The sequence below is a fragment of the Erigeron canadensis genome, chromosome 1 (assembly GCF_010389155.1).
Source record: "Erigeron canadensis isolate Cc75 chromosome 1, C_canadensis_v1, whole genome shotgun sequence".
NCBI classification, from domain to species: Eukaryota; Viridiplantae; Streptophyta; class Magnoliopsida; order Asterales; family Asteraceae; genus Erigeron; species Erigeron canadensis.
Window position 1 is genome coordinate 51,243,135 of NC_057761.1, and position 21,574 is coordinate 51,264,708.

The 21,574-nt window shown below is 34.9% G+C and overlaps 4 protein-coding genes across 5 annotated transcripts; all 4 read left to right on the forward strand.

Annotated features, from left to right (window-relative positions):
* Positions 1-3,872: 3,872 nt before the first annotated feature.
* Positions 3,873-8,250, forward strand: LOC122582336 (zinc finger CCCH domain-containing protein 56). Of its 2 annotated transcripts, none has more exons than XM_043754717.1 (2): positions 3,873-5,243; positions 7,832-8,250. In XM_043754717.1, exons 1-2 carry the CDS (start codon positions 4,361-4,363, stop codon positions 8,068-8,070), a joined length of 1,122 nt encoding a protein of 373 aa, XP_043610652.1. In that variant the 5' UTR covers positions 3,873-4,360; the 3' UTR covers positions 8,071-8,250. The 2 variants fall into 2 exon arrangements, with proteins under 2 accessions (XP_043610652.1, XP_043610644.1); XM_043754709.1 differs by having other exon boundaries at positions 3,874-5,243; positions 7,796-8,250.
* A 686-nt stretch (positions 8,251-8,936) lies between these two features.
* LOC122594488 (RING-H2 finger protein ATL29-like) lies at positions 8,937-9,839 on the forward strand. Its single transcript, XM_043766939.1, has one exon. The coding sequence runs from the start codon at positions 8,937-8,939 to the stop codon at positions 9,837-9,839; it is 903 nt and encodes a 300-aa protein (XP_043622874.1).
* Positions 9,840-11,992: 2,153 nt separating this feature from the next.
* On the forward strand, positions 11,993-21,540 carry LOC122605529 (uncharacterized protein At4g17910). The gene is made up of 16 exons (XM_043778490.1): positions 11,993-12,318; positions 12,407-12,470; positions 12,558-12,600; positions 18,311-18,444; positions 18,634-18,707; positions 18,858-18,933; positions 19,021-19,110; positions 19,226-19,299; positions 19,483-19,570; positions 19,665-19,791; positions 19,887-19,991; positions 20,526-20,649; positions 20,736-20,787; positions 20,926-20,970; positions 21,047-21,145; positions 21,244-21,540. The coding sequence occupies exons 1-16, from the start codon at positions 12,269-12,271 to the stop codon at positions 21,394-21,396; spliced, it is 1,398 nt and encodes a 465-aa protein (XP_043634425.1). The 5' UTR covers positions 11,993-12,268; the 3' UTR covers positions 21,397-21,540.
* On the forward strand, positions 16,239-17,082 carry LOC122605550 (rRNA biogenesis protein rrp36-like). The gene is given in 2 exon segments (XM_043778511.1): positions 16,239-16,801; positions 16,803-17,082. Coding segments are annotated over 2 exon segments (708 nt in total). The 5' UTR covers positions 16,239-16,369; the 3' UTR covers positions 17,079-17,082.
* Positions 21,541-21,574: the final 34 nt, after the last annotated feature.

Here is a 21,574-nt window from a genome sequence, read left to right on the forward strand (position 1 = left end):
GGATATGTACATTCCATCACCTTCATTCTATTTCAACAACCTCAGCTCATCAACACGCACACCGACATCAAACTCGAACTTAACAATAAAAAACCTCAAAATAAGACAATCTTACAAACGTACAAAAAAACCTGTGAAGCCCAACCGTGCAACGCACAGGCCTTCATTCTAGTAAGATTTAATGAATCTACCACGTTATATAATACGTGAGAAACCCTAGAGTAACAAATAAAGATTTACAAACTCATATGGACCAAAATGAATAGAATTATCTTTACTTTTTACCTCTTCATTTTATCCCCTTGTTTAATTGACCCACATGAGTTTATAAAGTTTGTTTGTAAATACTTGTTTGTCACCTCTAGAATTTCTAGACATTATATATACAACATATTATATAAGTAAATAATGTAAAGCATTTGCATATATAACAAATTTTGTAGCACCTATATCAAGTCCTTACATAAATAGGGATGTTTTAGATCTTCAACAATTAATCAAAGAAACATCATATATGATATGATCATCCAATCACATATGAACATTATCCGTTTAATCAAGAACTAATTAATATATATTTTGTTCCCTAGCTCCTTGTCTTCTATAATAGGGACGGCAATGAAATTAACCTTATTTCATCAACGGAGCATATATATAAAGGGCATCTACGTTTTAATATTGTAGCTAGTGTAGTCGATGGCTCCATAATGACATGCCGGCACACCCTTCCGTTAGATTAAACTACTATAAATTACTATAAACTAGACTACTAGAGAACATTAATTTTTCCCTCAAAAATCAAAGTCCATAAATTTAAAAAGTAACAAATACTACCCGGGAATCCACACTTTTCCGTTTTAAGTATCAACATTATTGAGGGCAGGATGGAGGAGACAAGAATCAACGATGAAGGTAAAACAACTATCACTCGGGCCTCATCTTACTATATATCTCGTTTTAAATCTTATTAGAGTATCAGAATAGAAGTAGGTACCAGGGTGTGTTTGTTTAATCACTGTTTCCTGTCTTTTGAAAGTAGAAATGGAAAATGACATCGAGAAATATTCCAAAGGAAAACTTGGGCATGAAGAAGATCAGAAGAGGGTTATTGATGTTGTTGAAGAAACTAGAGGTGAAGATCACACCACAAATGCAATTACAGAACAAGAAGGTGAAAGCAACAAGATTGATTCACAAAAGAAAACAAGAAAGCCCGTACCTAAAACAAATAATAATGTAACGCTTCCCCGGCCATTTAATCTAGCAACGGAAAAAAGAATGACTAGAGCAAGGAGAGAATCAATGGATTTCAAGGAACCGAAACCAATTCTTTCCAAATCCTCTAGTTTTAATCCCAAGTAAGCTTGCTCTCCATATGGCTCATATATAGCCAATTAAGTAATTATACAAGCTGATCTAAAGAATTGTAAGCTTCATAGTAGAAAATTTGTGATGTACATGTTTAAGGACTTTAAATTCCAAGGGAACCGGAACCTCATTGAGTAAAACAAGTTCAAAGCCAATTCGGGCCAATGCAAAGGATGATAAGAACAGAGAGGTATGTGAATTTATCACGGCGAGCATTCTTTTGATATTTTCTTTCTTCAATTTTGTGTTGGGTTGTGGCGAATTCTCTATATCAAATGAATGTAAAGTTAAATCATAAAATTTCAAATTTGAGATCTTGGTTTCAATCTTGCTTTACAATGCATGTAGTCAAATCAATCATCTGATTATAAGAATCCTGTCGTCTTTCATCATGTAAGATACAAAAGACACTTCACCACTTCACCATGAACATTAACGTGTATATGTATATTTTTATCATCATACTTGAAAGGTAACACGCAATGGGAACAACTTAATGAAGCAGGAAGTAAATAAGACGAAGAATGCACCAAAGGAAAACCCGATGTTCAAGGCATTGCCGTTGCCAAACTTCTATCGGAAAAAACGCTCTCCCCCGGAACTAGAAACCAAGAAGGTATAGCAAGTGATTGCTTGTAGTCTTGTAGACATTGGAAACAACTTAATTTAATGATTAATTAGTCATAAAATATATAACTTCGTTATTTATAACTATAGATGGTTGTTGTTGGATGTTCAAGACCTCCCGTGATCGGCGATCAAGTGATCAAGACCTTGCCAAAATATGATAAGATTATAACCGAGGGGAATGCTAAAAGGGTTTCAAATAAGGGCGGTGCAAAAGAAATCATAAGCAAAGTGATTAGAAATACAAGGACTAATCCAAAAGAGACTGCAAAAGATTTGGTTTGATAGGATGATAGAGGCCGGCTTGATGTTTGATGTTTCACCTTTGGTGAAAATCATATTTTTATTTTGAATGGCAGAAGAAGTTTGCTCTGTGCTTGTTTTGTAATATAATATGACTCATATTCTATTACTACAAATGGATCTACACAACATTTTTTTAAAGTTAAAAATTAAAGAAACAACAAAATTGTTTCATTGCCATTTATTTAAAAGCTACCCTATCAGAGATAGGTTTGCTCCAAAGTTAGGCACATCAAATATCATATATATATTTATATAAGGTCAATCATCATATTAGGTTATGTCTGTTCATTGTTCATTTTTTCAGTATTGTGATTACTTTTTGTTTATTAATGTTGTGTCAGTATATTTGTTTGCTAGAAATGTTGGCATGTCAAGTAAATATTTATTTAATAGAAATACGAAAATCATGTTGAAAGTTTGCAATCTCAAATACATGAAATTATTCACGTCCTTGTGTCTTAATAGGGCCGGTGATATTATTCACGTCCTTATTTTTTTAATAAGAAGATAATTACATGATGATATATCTACAACAGATTTTGCATCTATAACGAATGTATAGATTTTTATGCACAGAATACAACTGCATGATACAGGTATTGTTGTAGATGGCTAAAATGTGTTGTAAGAATACCATTTTCTTTTTATTAATATTAAAAAAAAAAAATAGTAGTGAGTTCAAGTAAGGGTGAAAGTTCAATCCTTACCATATTCCTATCCCATTGCTAAAAAGAAGAGAAACATTTTTTTTTTTTTTTAAGATGAATTTCGTTGAAAACTTCGTGTCGCGATTTGACAACGGAAGGTCTAGTATACGTTGTCTTAACCGGGTCCGCGCTAAAGAGCTCCCTCGAAGTAGAATTGCCTATTTCAATACCCGATGAGGGAAAACCCCCTACTAACCCGCCTGAAGACACGATGATTAATAGGGGTAAACCCTGCCCCCTCAGACTTGAACCTGGGTATACCCAAACCAAGCCCTCATAAAGAGACTTAATTTATATGTCTTTCCAAGACTTGACCACAAGACCTCATGTAAGAAGGAATGGTCTTTTAACCATTAAGCTAAAACTCAAACTTAGAAAAGAAAACCTTAAGATTTTTGAATTAATTCACTAGAGTTGAAGCATGTTTTTAAAAGTCATGGTCACGAACTCACCATAGGACACAAATTTATTCTATTGTACACAAAAGAGAATCTTCTATCTCAAGTTTTTTTTTTTTAAAAGTTAAAAGTAAATTAAAATTTAGCTCATTGAAATAGTTAAACTGGGTTTTCTCCGTGACAAATCAGTTATTTTCTTACCCGCTATTAAACATGTTTAAAACAAAACTCCAAACTTGTGATCTCCGGTAGTACGAAAATATGATTTATTTTTTGCCATTGGAACATTTGATGTCGGTTAATCAATATTCAATAATCATACAATTCACGTGCTTGTGCTATATATAAAATTATAAATCTATACACTAATTCTACAGGTACCAAAGTGTACGAAATCAAATCTTCAAGGTACCAAATTGTATCTCTATCAAAATCATATGTAACTGGTACCTCTGGTGTTCATGTCACAACCTTTTTCCCAATCTCCCAAGTTCATACACAAAATGTCACTACACTCGCGCACACGCACAAATCCTTAATTAATCCAACCCATATCTTATAATCATTTCTTTTATGTTTAATTTCAGTATATTCATCAAATAACTGCTTTCATTTGGTAATATCTTTCTTACCCATATCATAATTTCTCTTATAAGTCAAATTAACTATGTTATGTTCAAGAATTTAGTCCCTAGATCTGTTTAGGCAGTAAAGATTGTAACTTTTTAATAATTTGACTAATTTATCCTTTAGGTTTTGTTTGTATTTTTTTTTTTTTATAGATATTGTTGTTATTTAGGTCAAATTTTATCCATTTCTTGCAATAAAAACTTTGTTGTGTGTAAAGTTTGGAACTTTGTAACTTGGGGTTTTATTTTTTACCGTTAGAATTAACTCTAGATTAAAACAGATTAAGGCTTTGCCTTTTATTTGCATTTGGAAAGAAATATTGTAATGGATTACGGTAGGGAAAGTGGAAATGTTGTTCAAATAGTCACCGGAGGTTCAAGAAACGGTGGTGGTAATGATTTTTGGGGGGACCAGCCAGTATGGGCCACAGAGGATGAATATGGAGATTGGAATAGGGAAGCGTCAGTCGATACTACTTCTAATTCGAATTATGATGGGAGACAGTCACAAACCAGATCAGGAAGTGAACCACCGAATAAGAAAAGAAACGGGCAGGGTGGTGATGCACAGGCTACTAGCAGGTCAAAGGCGATTGGGAAAATGTTTTTTAAGACTAAGTTATGTTGTAAATTTCGGGCAGGGACTTGCCCGTATGTTACAAACTGTAATTTTGCTCATAGTATTGAGGAATTGAGAAGACCGCCGCCTAACTGGCAAGAAATTGTTGCGGCTCATGAGGAAGATAGAGCGGTTTCAAGTGAACCACGAGAAGAGTTTCAAATTCCGTCTTTAGGGTCTGCTAGCTTTACTGTGGATAGTCAAAGATCATATAAAGGGCGACATTGTAAAAAGTTTTATACTGATGAGGGCTGTCCTTACGGTGATAATTGCACGTTTCTGCATGATGAGCAATCGAAAGCTCGTGAAAGTGTTGTGATTAGTTTAGGACCTGGTTCTGGTGGTGGGTATGGCGGTGCTGGAGCTACTGGTGGTGGCGGTGGCAGCAGCGGCGGTGGAGGAGTAGGTGCTATTGCAGGGGGTGTTGTTGCTGGCAGTGGAGGAGGTGTTGGCGGTGTTGGAGCAGAAGCGGCGGGAGCTAATTCCATGTTAAAGCCATCAAATTGGAAAACAAGGATATGTAACAAGTGGGAACAAACGGGCTATTGCCCGTTTGGAACCAAGTGCCATTTTGCTCATGGAGCTGCAGGTATTGTTTTCTTTCCATAAATTCATTTTAAAGTTATTGTTTTCTTTGCCCGTAAAAAGTACTAACCTAGAATCTGTTTTAAACACCCTGTTGGTTATGGATTAAAGTATATATTGTTGAATAAATTGGTACAACAAATAATAGTTGGAATGTTGCTGCTGAAGTTTGCATGTTTTCATGTTCATCATGAACCACCATTTTTATGTTTTTTTATTCATTTTAGGGAATCTATCTTTATTAAGGTACTTTTGTGTGTTCTTTTGTATGATAGCCTTTGAAAATAGATCTTAGCAAGTAGTATTCTTCAATTGATTAGGGGGGCATGTCTTCTTCATTTGTAATAACAATTAAGCCCAATGGTATAGGTAATAGTCTAACGTCATTGACATATATCTTTTGACTATGTCTTGGGTGTTACCGTGTTTTTGAAGTTATAGTAGATATCTAAGCAGGATAGAAAGATCTTTGTTTGTATCAGTAGTCCCTCTTTGGCTATATTTGCCTATTTTCCCATTGTCATCAAAGCAAGTTATCAATGGTACTTCACTTTAAAGGAGGTCTCCTATTGTATCAGAGAAGGTAAAATTGACAGCTTGTGTAGTGGGTCAAAAAAGGTTAATATATGGGTCTTGTCGGGTAAGTTTCTCCAAAATGAATAATAGTTTTATTAGCGAAGAATTTTAAATACGAGAGGTTATAGACATTCAAATGCACCTTGCGGCACCTTTAAGTATAACTCAAATCAAGGTTGTAGATATCGGTTATCGGTTTATTATTGGTCAACCCCCGATAAGTGATAAGTAGGAAATATCGGGGATATATCGGGTACCCTAAATTGTAAAGGAATTTTTCTAAAATTTACAATATATACAATGTGTAATGCAAATTGAAAAGTAAGACACTACAAAGGTAAGTTATTGGCTTATTGCAACTGGAATATGAAGTAATAAAAAGTAATTACAAGTTTACAACTTGAAATTATAAAAAAAGGAAAATAAAGAAAGTATAGAATAAAGAAATTACTTAACTAATTACAACTCAACATAAAGAATTGTTGAAGATGAACTCAAATAATAAATAATTAATTGATAATTAACTTAAAAAAAAAAAAAAAAAGAAAGTAACATACTTACTGGAGCATAAATAGCTGTTGCCAGAGGTGGATTGGCTAGCGGTGGATCCGTCGGCGACTGGAATCGCCGGAAATCACAGCTACAGGTAGGCCAGGGGTGGGGAATAGCGAGGTGGGGGTTTGGTGTGTGAGAGGCTGAAAGCAGTGAATGAGAATGGAAGCCAGAAACCCTAAAATCTTATTTTAACCTTCTTTTTTTTTTTTAATAAAAAAGTCAACTTTTTTTGTTGACCGAAAAGGACCGAAATGGCCGATAAGTTCCGAGATTGACCGAAATTTGACCAAAACGATAACTGGACGCGATAACTCATTTTTCGTATCAGTGAAGGGCCGACATCCGATATATCGGCCGAGATGGCCGATATTTGCAACACTGACACAAATCCATTGGAGATAAACTATAACAAAGATCCATATGTTTCAAGTAAAAGTATTGAAACTGAAGCTCTTTATATTATGATTATTGGGTAGTTTAGACATCTTATATACAATGAAACAGTTAATGTACTTACCTTTTTATGGAGGAGTATCCAACTATCCAAGTTTTTAGTCAAGGTAAGTGTATATGCTACAAAACATTTTTACTAGAGGAGTTCAATTAAGCCTCACTGTGTATACAAGCCCTGGAGCTTCGGAAAATCTTACAGAGCTTAAAATAGTCTTCAGATCCTGGTTTACGTGACCTGGTTGCATTCTTAGGTCATTTGGTGAGTTCATCACTTTAACTTGTAGCTTGACTTATGAATTAAAAGTAACATGATAGAATACATTTCTCTATGGGATTATTATTTTCGGCTTATGTTTTTCCTCCATACATAAAGGTGATCTTTGACTTTCAAAGTCAGTCTCAATATGAGTAGTTCTGTTATTTTAGTCCTATCATTTTCTATCTAATAATGTAATTTGCCATGCGTAATATGCAGTTTATATTATAACCAAGCTGTGTCTGTACTAGTCTACTACTTGTATATTGCATGATCTAATGCCTAGACAATCCATACATGACTATTAAAAGACAACGTCGATGCAGATACTACTATTATTTTAGTTCTATTTTTTCTACTGAAGGTCATTATGCTATTAACATATATTGTGTTTACTGCTGGGTATTACATGATTCAATGTATTATACGAGTTTTAATGCATACCAAATTTAGATATACACAAACTGCACAGTGGACTTGCGAAAGTCAAACATGGGTTTCTTTCAAAATGTGAGCAGGACTATCTGTGATACTTCATAGTAAATAACTAAATACCACCGTCCCTATTCCTGAAGCCTGAAGGATCCATTTTAAGTTGTATAACACGTATTTTCTTCCAAATGTCGTACACAAAGTTTTAGTGATGTCTTGGTATATGTATGTATATATTACTTATAAGCCTTCCAATATATGGATTATAATGCTTCCTTTGGCAGAACTGCATCGATATGGTGGTGGGCTTGTTGATATAGATGCTAAAGATTCTCCTACTTCAATGGACCCAAACAAGCAAGGAATCATGCCTTCAAAGACGCCTATTGAGAGTGTAGTAGCTGGTGGTCAATCACTGGCTCATTCAGACGGTTACCATGTTGGAGTTCCTTCTCGACTGCCCGGTGTTATTCCAAGGACTGGGCAGAGATTTCAAAAGTGGAAAGGCCCAGATAAAATTAGCCGTATCTATGGAGACTGGATTGATGACATTGAATAAGTACTGGTCACAGTTAGATTATGCAGTTGTGCTTGTTTTCTTTCCTTTTTTTTCCTTTTTTTTCCTTTGTATGGATTAACTGGTTCTGAATGCTTTCATTTTTCTTTTTGTTACCTTTGAGTACAATATAAAGGACTTGCTTCAGTAGATATGACTCATCTACTTTTGATTCTTTGATTATTTTTGCAATCTTCAAATCTAAATTTTAATGTCTTTTAATTATGAAATAAGGAAAAGAACACTTTATCACGCTTGAAGTGTTAAATTTCAGCTGATGGTCATTGTAAGTTGTATATCTACGACGACTTATTACATAAGTGTTTGTAGAGCTTTTCTTCTTTTCATATAACTCTTTTCTTAGAGATCAAATATTTTCAGTTGGGATCTATCATATTCCTTTTTCTTTCTTTTTTATTTTTTGAATTCGACATTGTCATTTAGTTGCATAAAATTTATTCAAATTATAGAAATACAAAATATTTATAAATTTCTTTAGGGAAAAAAGAACAAATTTTTTAGTCTGCTTACCAAAAACTTATGGCTACAAATGCCAAATGTCACAACTTTGAAACACTCTACTTTTGATGGTTATCTAACACACATTTCTCATATGACTCGTTCAATGGCTGGATGTACACCCTATAATTAGAGAGGGAAAGTAACCTCACATCACCCTTCTTACCAAATATATTTCAGCTTCTCACTCTCCATCTCCTTTTTGTCCCACAAACTATGCAACATGCAAACCAAAAATTTCATAGACTATAGTCACGTTTCACTTAATTCACATTGTTTTGCTTGTTTTTCTCTTACAGGCCGGAACATTAGATCTCCGGCCAACTTACAACCACCACGTTACTCAGTCAATGACGACAGAACCCGCAAGCATTGGGCACCCAACGGAACCTCATGCCTCCCCTCCAGTTACCATCATTTTAACCACTATTATTCTCGTTATATTCTTTATTGGCTTCTTCACGATATACTTTTGCAGGTGTTTCATGCAAAACGTGTTTTACACTTGGAATTCCCGTCATAACCCTTCTGGGACACATATAGCTGGTACAGGGGGTGCACCACCCCCTGGACTAGACCCTACAATTATAAGTACTTTTCCTACCTTTCTTTACTCCAATGTTAAAGAGTTTAGACGCGAGACATATGGATTAGAGTGTGCTATATGTTTGTGTGAGTTTGAGGATGATAATGTTCTTCGGCTTTTAACAAAATGTTATCACGTGTTCCATCAAGATTGCATTGATCTTTGGCTCGAGTCACATAAATCATGTCCCTTTTGTCGATGTGGCCTTGAAACGCCTGTTAACTCACCAGAGAAATCTCCATTGTCACAAAATAGTACATCTATGCATGAGATTCAAGAAAACGAGATGCTTGAAGACACGTTTACTATAAATATTAGAGACGAAAATGATAGGAACAATAATAATTGTGATACTAAAGAAGAAATTAGCAGCAAGAGGAAGCACTTAACAATTGAAATGGATCGACAAGATAGGGAAGAAGTAAAAAGAAAAGAGAGTTTTGCTAGAAGCAACTCAACAGGACATTCAATTACTAAAAACAGAAAGACAAGTGAAGATGAAGATCGGTTTACATTAAGATTGCCTGAACACATACGGGCAAAACTCATTCATGGACATAATATGACACGAAGTTGCACCGAGATTGGAGAATACAAAACTAGAACTTCATCTGGGAGTACCGGATTTGGGGAGGTATCGACTTCTAGTAATGTAAACAAAGTGTGATGAGTACGTAAAAGACTTCAAAATACACAACTTGTCCACGCGTTGGGCGAGACTTTTGCCATCTGATCGATAACTTCATATGATTTTCACTGATATCATGAGGAAGTTTCAATCAAGCAACCTATACTATATGGTTAGATGATATCAGATGACTGCATTCTTATATACACAAAATTTTGGTTCATATATAGAAAGTTTGTAGACTAGTTAGGAACATTTAAGAATTAGATACTATTTTTCTTGTCTTAATTTCCTGTGTTTTAATCGAGTATACTGTGAGATAAACTTCAAAGTGTATCATTTATGGATCTAAATGTAAGTGTTTCAATTGAGATATAGTTCATTGTTATACGTTGGGATCATTTACAGTAGGTAGATTTTGGATCCAAAATGACAATAAAATTAGTTTACCATAAAAATCTTCACCCCTTTCACAACTTATGCTGTAATTTTCTAGACTTCAATTTTGCTAAAAAGCTTATATTGAAATGGCTGAGGGAAAATTCTTGGATTTACATGCAGTATAAGAATTGTATTTCTAAATTATTTGGGCTAGCTACTCGATTAGTCTGCTGTTGTGTTGATTTGGTTTATGATATATATTTGAGTTTGTAACTTGATACGGTAAATAGTATATGGATATAAATCATTGAATTGTACCAGCACGCACCCGCACAATCCGGTTGTAAAGCGGCGACGGTAATCTAGTGGCGGCGACTGGTTATGATGGCGACGTCGAGTGATGTAATTAATATAAAAGTGGTAAAATATATATTTAACTTAAATTTTTTTACTATTTTATTAAAAATCAGGCTTTTATAACTTTATTAGAACTAGATTATGTCCCATGCGATGCATGGTAATATACACATTACATTAAATTGATTACAAATATAATGATTTGAGTAATATTATTTGAAGACAATTAATAAAAGTTATATAATAATAATAACTAAAAGGTTTTTTAATGATATTATACTTTTATTATGCATGTAAAATTTGAAAAGAACACACATAAAGTTGAATATAGAACGGAAAAAAGGAGGAAAAAGAAAATATAAAGATGAAGAGAAAATTTAAAATTGAATATAAAAACAAATATCAAAAATATGTATGTGAAATGAATAAAGTAAATATCTAATATAACATTGATAATATAACCGGATAGTAAAATATTAAATAAAATTACCAATATAATCTAGTTTTATATTATATTAAAGATAATTATATTATCAATGTCTTATAATTATTTTTATTATTCACTCAATATCTACCGTAGTTTGCAAAAAATAAACAAATATTAAGTTAGATCAAGTGTTTTGTGCATAATATTAAAAGTTAAAGATCATAAGTTCTAATCTTATATTTAGGTTTTTTATTTGCTATTTAAAATTGATAAAATAAACAAATGTCTAAGTAGACAAATGACGACGTGCCAAATAGAGTGTCACATGAATACTAAAAAGATATATTTATATGTCAATATATCTATAAAAAAAAAACGAGACGGGGTGCCCGCGCGATACAGCGGTGATGGTGGTAACGACAAAGGTGTCGCTGCAACAATTGTGGCGATGATGTGCGGCGGTAAGGGTTAATATGGTTATTTAAGGATTAGAGAATCTATGTTGTAATTTATTTTATTAAGGGTATTATAGGTATATAGGTAAAGATGTTTAAATTAGTGAATAAAAAAGAAGGGTAATATGGTCATTTCAGGTTCTTAATTACGTAAAGGGGAATGACAGTTTGCTTTATATAGTAGTATAAATATATTAAAATCATATCACGTAAACAAACAAGAATCATCCCAATTAGGGTTTCTCTCTCTACTCTCTCTCTCTCTACCCTCTGCTCTCTCCTTCCCTAACGGCTCTTTTTCCTGGATCCTTAGATCGAAGACTGAGCATTTTTGAGATCGAGATCAGGGTTTTTGAGATTGAGAGTTTGAGATCGAGATCGAGATTATTCCCTTCGGGTTAAAGGCCCCACTCCGGTGGATCTAACTATATTTTTTTTATCATTCTTGGGCCGGAGGTCCCTTCCACCTTGGTGGATCTAGAAGTAATCTCTCTACCTTTGAGTAGAGGTCAGGTCTATCTACATCATACCTCCCCAGTACCCCGGCTTTGCCGGGATTGGATACCATTGCCATTGTCATTGCCGTATCACGTAAACAAACAGCCTAGTTGACACGGAAAAAGAGACCTAAGAAAAAAACTATCATCTCATCCCAAACCCGGTCAAACCCTTATCATTTCGAGTACCGGTTAACCCGTCGGTTTCGCTTTTTTTTTTCTTTGATTCAACCCGTAATGATTAAGACGACAAAACCCATGTTCTGTTTGAAAGTTTTTGCTGCTATATGTATAATAATGCGAGTAACAGTTTAGGGATAAAATTCTGGTTTTGACATTTGTCACTTTTCAATGGATTCTTCAATCAAGTCTCTCAATCCAAACAAACACTTGAAAGAACAGTACTTTCCTTCTCTTTTCCCTTATATATATCTGTTTCTATTTATATCAGTTGAATTGATTATATATTCTATGTGTAATGTTCATCAGATTTGTGAGCAACCTAACTGGATCTTCTGTGCTTGAGCTCTTTGTACTTTCTGCATTATTCCCTGTACGTTTGATCTATATATATACACATTATTTTTCTCTTTTTTTTTTCAAATAAAATTAATATAATACCTGCATTTGGTTATTTCAGATGCTTATTCTGCTGAGACATACTATTGGTATCTGCAAAATAGGTACAAAAATCACTGTAAAAATTCCCTACTGCAAAATAGTTTTTGAGTGTGAGAATATATTGGAAATTCAGTGATACCTTTATCTCGGAGCCAAACTTGTAGTTTAAGTTTAGAAATTATGGTCTTGTTTAAGTAACTGCTCAGTGCCGCCTTCCGCGGGTTTTGAGCCCCAATACCTCGACGGTGTATGGGGGAGGTTAAGATGTAGGCAGACCTTACCTCTAGCAAAGTAGAGAGGCTGCTTCCAGTTTCTACCTAAATGGTAGAAAAGGCCCTCCAACCTTTGCATGGGATGAGGATCGAACCCATGACCTCTGTCTCCAGAGGCAAGGGTGTTTACCACTGATCCAACCATGCTGCTTTTAATTATGGTCTTGTTTGGTAAGTAAAAACCTGAACTTGCAAATTTAAAATAACACCTTGATAAAATGGCCTTTAAAGTTCAAACACAAATTTGTATCTTCGTTCAACCATGAAACGTAAGTAATAAGTATACTATGATTTCCAACGGTATGTACTATATGTCGGGTATACACAAAGATTAATATGCAAAATGCAATCATTAATCTTATCAGACGGTAATTACACTACCCTACCATCTGCTGGCCTTTGATATTGAAGAATGGAGCTGATAGCCACTTTATACTTTGACTCAGACTTGTCCGTTAATCATTACGGTGGTTAAACTCAAAACCCTTTCTCATCATTAAGGTTTGTTAGACTCAAGATTGCAAGATGACCATATAAGAAAGTGTGGTTTGGATCCAGTTTTTATCCCTTACATTCCTCTTTTTAGTGTACACTTCAAGACGCTTCAAAGATGTATGTATATCCATAGTCTTGATTTCTAGGCTAGACTCGGGCTCTTGGACACACTAAGACATACCTCTTTTTAGTGTATCCTTCATGGTGCTTCAAAGATGTATGTACATTCTTGGTCTTGAATCTTGATTTCTAGTGTCGACTCAGGCTCTTGGACACACTAAGACCATCACAGTTAGTAATTGTTCGGAGTTATATCTTTCAGAAATTTGAAGCCTCATACTCTTGAATCATAGATTATTGCATTGAGGCACCTCCATTCCTCATTTTGGACCTCCCTATTTGGTGACAACGGCACATTTGACCAACTACCTAATAACCTCAAGAAGTATCCTGTAAAATACTCCACCTTTAGGCTTTATCTATCTTGCTAGGGTTTAACATTAGAAAATGGCATACTTGATGAAGTGTGGAGACCAATGTCCGTATGTGCTCCCCCATCCAACACACCTTTAACAACTCTTCCACCGCTTTCTATGTTTCCTAAACGAATCGACTAGCATCATGGCACAACTAGAGAACCATTGACAGGTTTCTGTTACATGTTAGATAGTAGCTAGATGGTATCGGTATTGGTTTAACAAGTACTTAATAATTGAAGGGTCAAAGTGTAACAATTGTTAAAAGTCCGTTACACAGGTTGTTAGGAGGTTATATCCGTTAACTCTGATCTATGAATGTAACTAAGACACAAATAGAATGTTAAACTTGATTTGATAGACAATTGTCGCTTCTTCTCTCTGATATATTTTCTCCCCTAACATTGGAATCAGAGCCACTGGTTCTCCGGCCAACTCTTGATTTCCAATAAAAAAATTTCGGGAACACTTTGGAACACTAATTGAAGTACATCGAATGGATGTATTTAAGAGGGCATTCGAACGTGTACAATCAACATTAGAGTATTAGACCAAGTCCAAGCAACATTTTCAAGATGGGAAACACAGGGTTTGATGGTGCATAAAACTGAAGATAACATCGAGTGGTGCCCAAAGTTTAATGGGTATGATGTTGAAGGATGGAAATACAGGTGTGAGCAATTCTTTTTGATTGATGAAAAACCTGAAAATTGTAAGGTGAGGTATGCTGTTCTGAAATTTGAAGGCAAAGCATTACATTGGTATCAACTTTACCAGCAGAACAGTGGGAAGGCATTGATTGATATGAGATGGGATGACTATTCAAGATGAAAAGTACAAACCAAGAAACTGAACTTTCTTTCTTGAATAAAGATGTTAAAGAGTAGTGGGTTGTGTTTAACACTTTAACTGTTACTAAAGCTGAAATGGAATCTGAAAATGTGGTTGATGCACATGAGATGTTTGATGAATGCCTGAACGGGACAGTGATGAAATTGAGCGAAGTAGTGATGAAATTGAGGTTGATGATGACGATGATGATGATGTTAGGGAATTAGAAAAAAGGAGTTAAAGAAGGAAAAGAATTGGATGTTATTAATGTTCGTAGATTCTTGGTTTTTTAAGGATAAATTGGGTGATTTAAATCAGTAATTCAGTATATGATTGTCAATGTTAGTAGTGATACAATTACGGAATTCAGATTTTGTGATGAGATTGTATATTTTTTATGTGATTTTGGGGACAAAAATCTTTCCGGAAGAAAGTATAAAGTACTACTCGGACATTTATTAGCTCCATTGATTGGAAATCGGGTTGAATTTTAGTAGGTAGAACAATGGATGAGGAAATCGTTGTGATCAACACTAAGAAAAGATTGCTGGTTAGTGTTGTAATTGAATGAAAACAAGGTTGGCTGTATAGTTCAGTGGAAAAAATAGGGAAACATCTCGAAGAAAGGGGATCAAATAATCATTGGAATTCCAAGTTATAGGAACAATTTAGATTATGAATAGGCTGATCCAGAGAATTGCTAAATTGTTGTAGTTCAAAGGGCTGGTTCTGTTAGTGCTGGCGAGGAAATGTATAGAAGGTGGACTACTAGAAGTTGTGAACAACGGAACACTTTGAAAACTATCATACTTTTCCTTGGTTGTATTAATTGTGGACTTTCACGTCATAGGGCTTTGCTCTTTAAGGTGTTTGCTAATAAGATCAATCTTGCATGTAGTCGGGTAAAAGGTAGCTACTATACTGGCACTGATGACGGAGCTGTGAACTTGGTTAAGATTGATAATGGGAGTGAAAACCTTATTGATCTGATGGGTGCTCCAGACACCTGAATCACCACGGAGATGCCATGTGGTAATCTCCAGAGTATTGAACTTGATTTTAGGATTGGGGCCGGAGATGCTGATAGTTTTGGGTATACGATGCCACGGACCACCGATTTCCTGTTAGTTGTGCCTGAAGTTGATGGTTTTGCTATAGTTACCCATGATGGGGCTGTTTGCAAGTGGTTTCTATTCCGCTTATATGGTTGTTAAAAAAATCATTGTGACTACTGAACAATGATGATGAACAATGGCTTGAATTTGTTAAGGGTGTTGTGGACTCCAATGACTTGCACACTCAACATCTCTTGTGAGATGCTTCAGCAGAACAAGATTCTTAAAAGTCATCAGGAAGAATCTTGTCGACAAATGCATTGTAACGTTGAATGAGATCGCAGAGAACAAGGAAGACTTTAATAAATTCTGTGAAGCCTCTTCCAAGAATTGGAAATTGGGAGTCCACTAGGATAGTCATAAGAGGTTCAAGTTGGCTGATTTACTCTAATACCATTCAACAAAGAGTGGTCATGAATTGACCAGCTTGAAGGATTTTGTTACCAAAATGAAGGAAATCAAAAAAGGCATTTACTACATTATTGGTGAGGGCAAAAAAGCTGTTGAGAAACTATCCATTATGGGAGTAACTCAAGAAGTAAGGTTATGAGAGTTCTGCTCACAATGGTGAAGTAATTGGTTCTGAGAACCTGACAGATGTAAAAGAAAAAGTTTGTACTAACGATGATGTAAGTCGTGAAAATGAAAATCATTATGAGCGAGGTGGAGGAAAAGTCTGTGGACAGGTTAACTGAGGCTGAACTTGAAGAGCTGAAGGTGGAACAAGATATTATTATTCTTGTTATGATGAATCGGTTCAGTGATGATATGCCTACTTCCAGCAAGATCAAATTTGACGACATTAGCGATGACGATGACGAGGAAGCAGAATCGGCTTCTGACGATGATGGGAAGAATGAGGTATATGGGGTGTTTGCCAACGTTGCATTTGAGGAGTTGCAAAAGGCACGTTTAGATGGGTCACATGTAATTAATCAGAAGCCTAAGTTAGAGAGGAAGGGTAAACGAGAGCACATAAATAGGCCAATGGAGATCAGCAGCAAAAAGCCCGTTGGTAGAATTAGAGAAGTCATTCAGCCTCTTAAAAAGGTTATCTGTGACCCTCGTTTTGAATTTTTTATGTGGAGCCCTTGATGTAGATGGGTTCAAAAAAAGATATAACTTTCTATACGAGTGTGAGCTTCCTGATGAGAAAAAGCGATTGAAGGAACAGATGGAGAGGACAAAGGACCCAGAAGTCCTTGATGGGTTGAAAGTCGTTGATGGGTTCAAAAAGCGAGTTGCATGGATTGACAAACAATTGAAAATCAGCATCCAGAAGTGTCCTACATTGCCTCCCCCTAACAGTCTCACAGCCTCCATAGAATTAATACCAGTAAATATCAATTGACAACAGAGCTCTACTAATGCAAAATCATCAATTTTCAATCATCTTCATTTCCCAGAGTATCCTATTCATTCCATTGATATGCCTGTTATCCAGTGAGTTCACATATTTCCATAAAGCTCGCCTTTCATAAAGCTCATGTCCATTTGGCCTTTTGTCTTTTCATTTAATAACTTACCTAATTCAGTCTACATTCACCCATCTGCTCTTCTTGGAGAAACTCCTCCAATTATTTCTGTAGGTGTATGTCTTGCAAGCTCTCACCTGCTTTTGGTGGTCTTAAGCAAAGAGTCATATTCACATCTTCACTAGCATTTTTTGATTCTATTGCACCAACATGATGTCTTAACAATGTCTTTTCTGGGAAGCCAAGCTTGTTTGAGACTTGTCCAATGTTGTACCCAAGAACTTTTGCATAAATACTTCTAATGATTGCAACCTTGATTGGAACTGTCTCTATTTCGAGTCAACGAACAGGTAAAAAGCTCAGCGACAGATAAAGTCTGCAATCATTCACCAATTAAATAGAGATTTTTTCTAGCATATCCATTTCCGTCGAGTAAAAAAGAAAAGAAAAAGAAAAACAACCTGAACTCATGTGAGCAAGTGGTGAAACAAGCTAAACACGATGGAGAGAGATGAAGGACCTTGATGTAGGTAAAGATCTCCATCTCCAGAACATACACCCTGCCACACAATCGAAAGCACCTTTTTTCCTAGCACAAAACGTTTTTTATGTTCTGTTTAGTAAAGAGAGAAGCTATGTACTCGGTAGCTTTTGAAGTTGGGTCAGGGATATGCACAAGAGTCGCAATGTTCCTAAGTAAGGAGACCCGAATAACTAATAATATATTAGTGACAAATTTGTTGCAGTCCATAATAATATAATAATAACAAGATTCTGTAAGAAGATACTCTTGCACTTGTAATAACTAAGGAATTGGCATTAAATACGACTTAGCGTGAAGTTTTAATCTCATTGCTAATTTATTGGGTGCCTGCTTGATGGTAGAGCTATATATGTTGTTAAATGCATGATATGTGGTCTGCTTACTTCTTTAATAAAACTACTATTTGGTGAATATGGATCCGCTAAGTCTAAATAAATGGAAATAGTTCTCTAGTATTGGCATTAGTTTCTCCACCTTTCAGTAAAAAAGGAAAATTCACTTTGTGCAGAAGCCCCTGGCAGATTCAATATTTTCAAATGGATTAACGATCATTTGCATCTCCAGATCATGTTACCAATGAAACCTCGTCAAAGAAAAAAGATTTGCTAACAGTTGCTTCAAAAAATCAAAGGGTTTACATCATCTCAATGATAGTAGATTTCCTCTCCATTGTTCTTCCGTTAACTTTGTTATGTACAGTAAGTATCTTCAGTTCTATGAAAAACACCACATTTTCTTTCTCCAGATATAACTGAATACAAATTAACAGTCCACCCCCATTATTATTAAAAAGTTTTTTCTTTAGTTTCATATTTATAAACTGTGTTGTACTCTGTATTAATCAGCAACATAGTTGTCGGAATATGCAATGAATTTTATATTGGCAGGTTCTAGCAGATTGGTCATATATAAATGGATTTTTGTTTACATTGGTGCTTATTTTTGCTGTCACAGTAAAGAGGTAAGATGTGACTGCTATGTTAATATAAATGCAATTTATTGTCTAAATCATGTTCATTATGACGATCTCTTCACCTTAAATCGTTGACCAGTGAGCTTTTAAAGCATCTTTATCTGACAAATTCTTGTCTATATTTACCATCCCATACAGACATGGATCTTCTTGGAAACTGGAAGAAGGGGTTCATTCCTTTAGGGCATATATCTCATCCTACAGGGTTACTATGGTAGTCTTAAGATTAAATTTATTTGTTATTTAACTACCTTTGGTGCTCTGAAATATATTATTTCTAAGTTCTAAAGCTCTGGTGTAGATGCTTATCACATGCATTTGTATTTTGGCCGTTGACTTCAAAATATTTCCTAGAAGATATGCTAAAACCGAGATTTATGGCACTAGTTTGGTAATAATTTTTGCCTGCCTATATAACATTATTTTATTTACTGAAAAGCTAGTTTGTTATACTCTTTAGTGTGACGTTATGCTGATTTGTGTCTCTATTATCTGGTCACCATTAGATGGACCTCGGAGTAGGTGCATTTGTCTTCGCAAATTCCTTTGTTTCACGTCAAGCTCGGGGTATTTCAACAATGTGAGTTGTTTTAGTTTGTACAAATGTCCTGTTTGCTGTTTGTTTATGTTATACAAGGCATATGTTTCAAACATGTTTCCAAAAAATGAGCACATGCATGACCTTGTTATTCCGCTTTGATAATTACGTGTGTTGTCATAGTCATCAGAATATTCTATTTTCATGACTACTTTTTTTGTTTAGGGGTTTGAAAAGTGCGCTGTCCTCTACTAGCCCACTACTGGTTCTAGGCTTCGCTAGATTTGTCTTCACAACTGGTGTGGACTATCAGGTAAATGATCTTAACTATAATATAAAAAGGCCAATATATATTGTAAATATTCTACTTCGTTTGTTGATTTGGTTCACAATCTTTCTGTTCATAGGTTCATGTGGGAGAATATGGTGTTCACTGGAATTTTTTTTTCACACTTGCTGGTGTAGCAGTCTTGACATCAGTTATTAACGTATCTCCAAAGTATTGTGGGCTTGTAGGCTCATCAGTACTGATAGGTGCGATTCAGTTCACATAGTTTTCTTATTTTTTATGTCTATAGAAATTATTCTCTTACTTTTATGCTTTCATCTTACATTTTCTGAATTTTTAGGTTACCAAGTTTGCCTGATGCGCGGGTTGAATGCGTATCTGCTCTCTCCAGAAAGGGGAACAGACATTATTAGCCAAAACAAAGAAGGAATTTACAGCATATTTGGTAAGATAATTTTATGAATTGATTTGTGGTCAGTTCAGGATATATTTTTCTGGATGCTTGTTAACTTTAGGAAAATCTGCATAAAAATGTTATGTACATTAATTAGAGTATCTTCGATTTTGTGAACCGAACTTTGTTTTCATCAATAAATAAGTAATGAACTTTAAAAGTTTCAAATCAAGGTAAACAGCTTTCAAAAAGTTTGATATCGAGGTAATCTGACCTAGTTTTACAGTAAAATATTACCGATATAGTAACTGATATGTCTGTAAGTGATGCAATGTTGAGTTTTTCTGGCTTCATGCTGATGTGATCTCTAGACACGGGCAACTTACAAGATTACTGTAAAAATATCTTTTGAAAATTCAACTTTTTTGGTTAAAATGAAGTCTGTTGTCTAAAATAGAAATGTGCATGATGTACGTTACCTTTTTATGCAACTTGCTCTTATTTTTTTGGTAAACTTGCTCTTATTTTATTCAAGTAAAAACAACTTTTAGTGCTTTAGACAATTTATGGCCATTCTATTTTCAGGGTATTGGGGTCTGCATCTGATTGGTGTTTGGTTAGGCAACAATCTTTTGTTTGAGAAGAATGCCAATCTGAGAACTAATAATTGGGCAAGGAAGCGAGTTTGGGTTCTATTTATATTTTTCTGGTATGTAAGTTTATACCTATAAGCAAAATTTATAATTTTTGGCATTCATTTGTTTGTTAATAGTGACTGTCCACTCATCTGCCCAGGTTCTTGACATTGCTTCTGGACCGTTATGTTGAAAGACCTTCACGTAGAATGGTTTGTCTTTTTTGTCATATGATATAGCCATCTTTATGCCTATATATATTTTTATCAGAAAGATGTGATTCGGACTGCAATTTTATTGCATACTTATAAAGTGGTCAGATAATAACATGATATTTTTTTTTTTTGCAGTGCAATTTGACATATGTTACCTTGATATTAGCAACAAACCTAGAGGTAATTCTCACGTCTGTAGTATTATCATTGCAATGTGGATCAATGTTCTTAATATTTGAAGTTATAAAATTTGCAGATGTTGGCGATACTGATGCTCTCAGATTATATACCTGGTGGTAAGGTATCACTGCTGGAACAAGCAATCAACAGAAACTTACTCGCTTTCTTCATTGTGGTAAGAAGAATGGCACCTGATTTTCATCTTTAAAATTATACATATGAATATTAAAGGAAAAACAATTTTGATTTCCTCTTCATGCCAATTTTTTGCAGGCAAATTTACTAACAGGGTTAGTCAATTTATCAATGGATACCCTATTTGTGCCGCCACTCATAGCGCTGCTTATCTTGATTGTGTATGCTTTTGTAGTATGTGTTGCTGCCGCATTGACAGATTATAATGGCATTAAGTTTAAGTTTTGGTAATAGAAAATTGTTTGTTTTGCTAGATTTGAAGCATCTTTTGGCTCGATTTGGTTCATTGTTGTATTTCTTTATTATTACCGACACAAAGGTCATATAGTCTTCATTCATTGATGTACATTAAGATATAACTCAGTTTCCATAGATTATTTCCGGAGGCAACATGACTGAAATATTCATT

What these genes read in the sequence shown, in the direction of transcription:
- LOC122582336 (XM_043754709.1), top strand. Translation starts at nt 4,361, where the DNA reads ATGGATTACGGTAGGGAAAGTGGAAATGTTGTTCAAATAGTCACCGGA. An exon ending in TTTTGCTCATGGAGCTGCAG is followed by an intron (nt 5,244 to 7,795) that starts GTATTGTTTTCT and finishes TTCCTTTGGCAG; the next exon opens with AACTGCATCGATATGGTGGT.
- LOC122594488 (XM_043766939.1), top strand. Translation starts at nt 8,937, where the DNA reads ATGACGACAGAACCCGCAAGCATTGGGCACCCAACGGAACCTCATGCC.
- LOC122605529 (XM_043778490.1), top strand. Translation starts at nt 12,269, where the DNA reads ATGGATTCTTCAATCAAGTCTCTCAATCCAAACAAACACTTGAAAGAA. An exon ending in TATTGGTATCTGCAAAATAG is followed by an intron (nt 12,601 to 18,310) that starts GTACAAAAATCA and finishes TTGCATCTCCAG; the next exon opens with ATCATGTTACCAATGAAACC. An exon ending in AGGAATTTACAGCATATTTG is followed by an intron (nt 19,992 to 20,525) that starts GTAAGATAATTT and finishes TTCTATTTTCAG; the next exon opens with GGTATTGGGGTCTGCATCTG.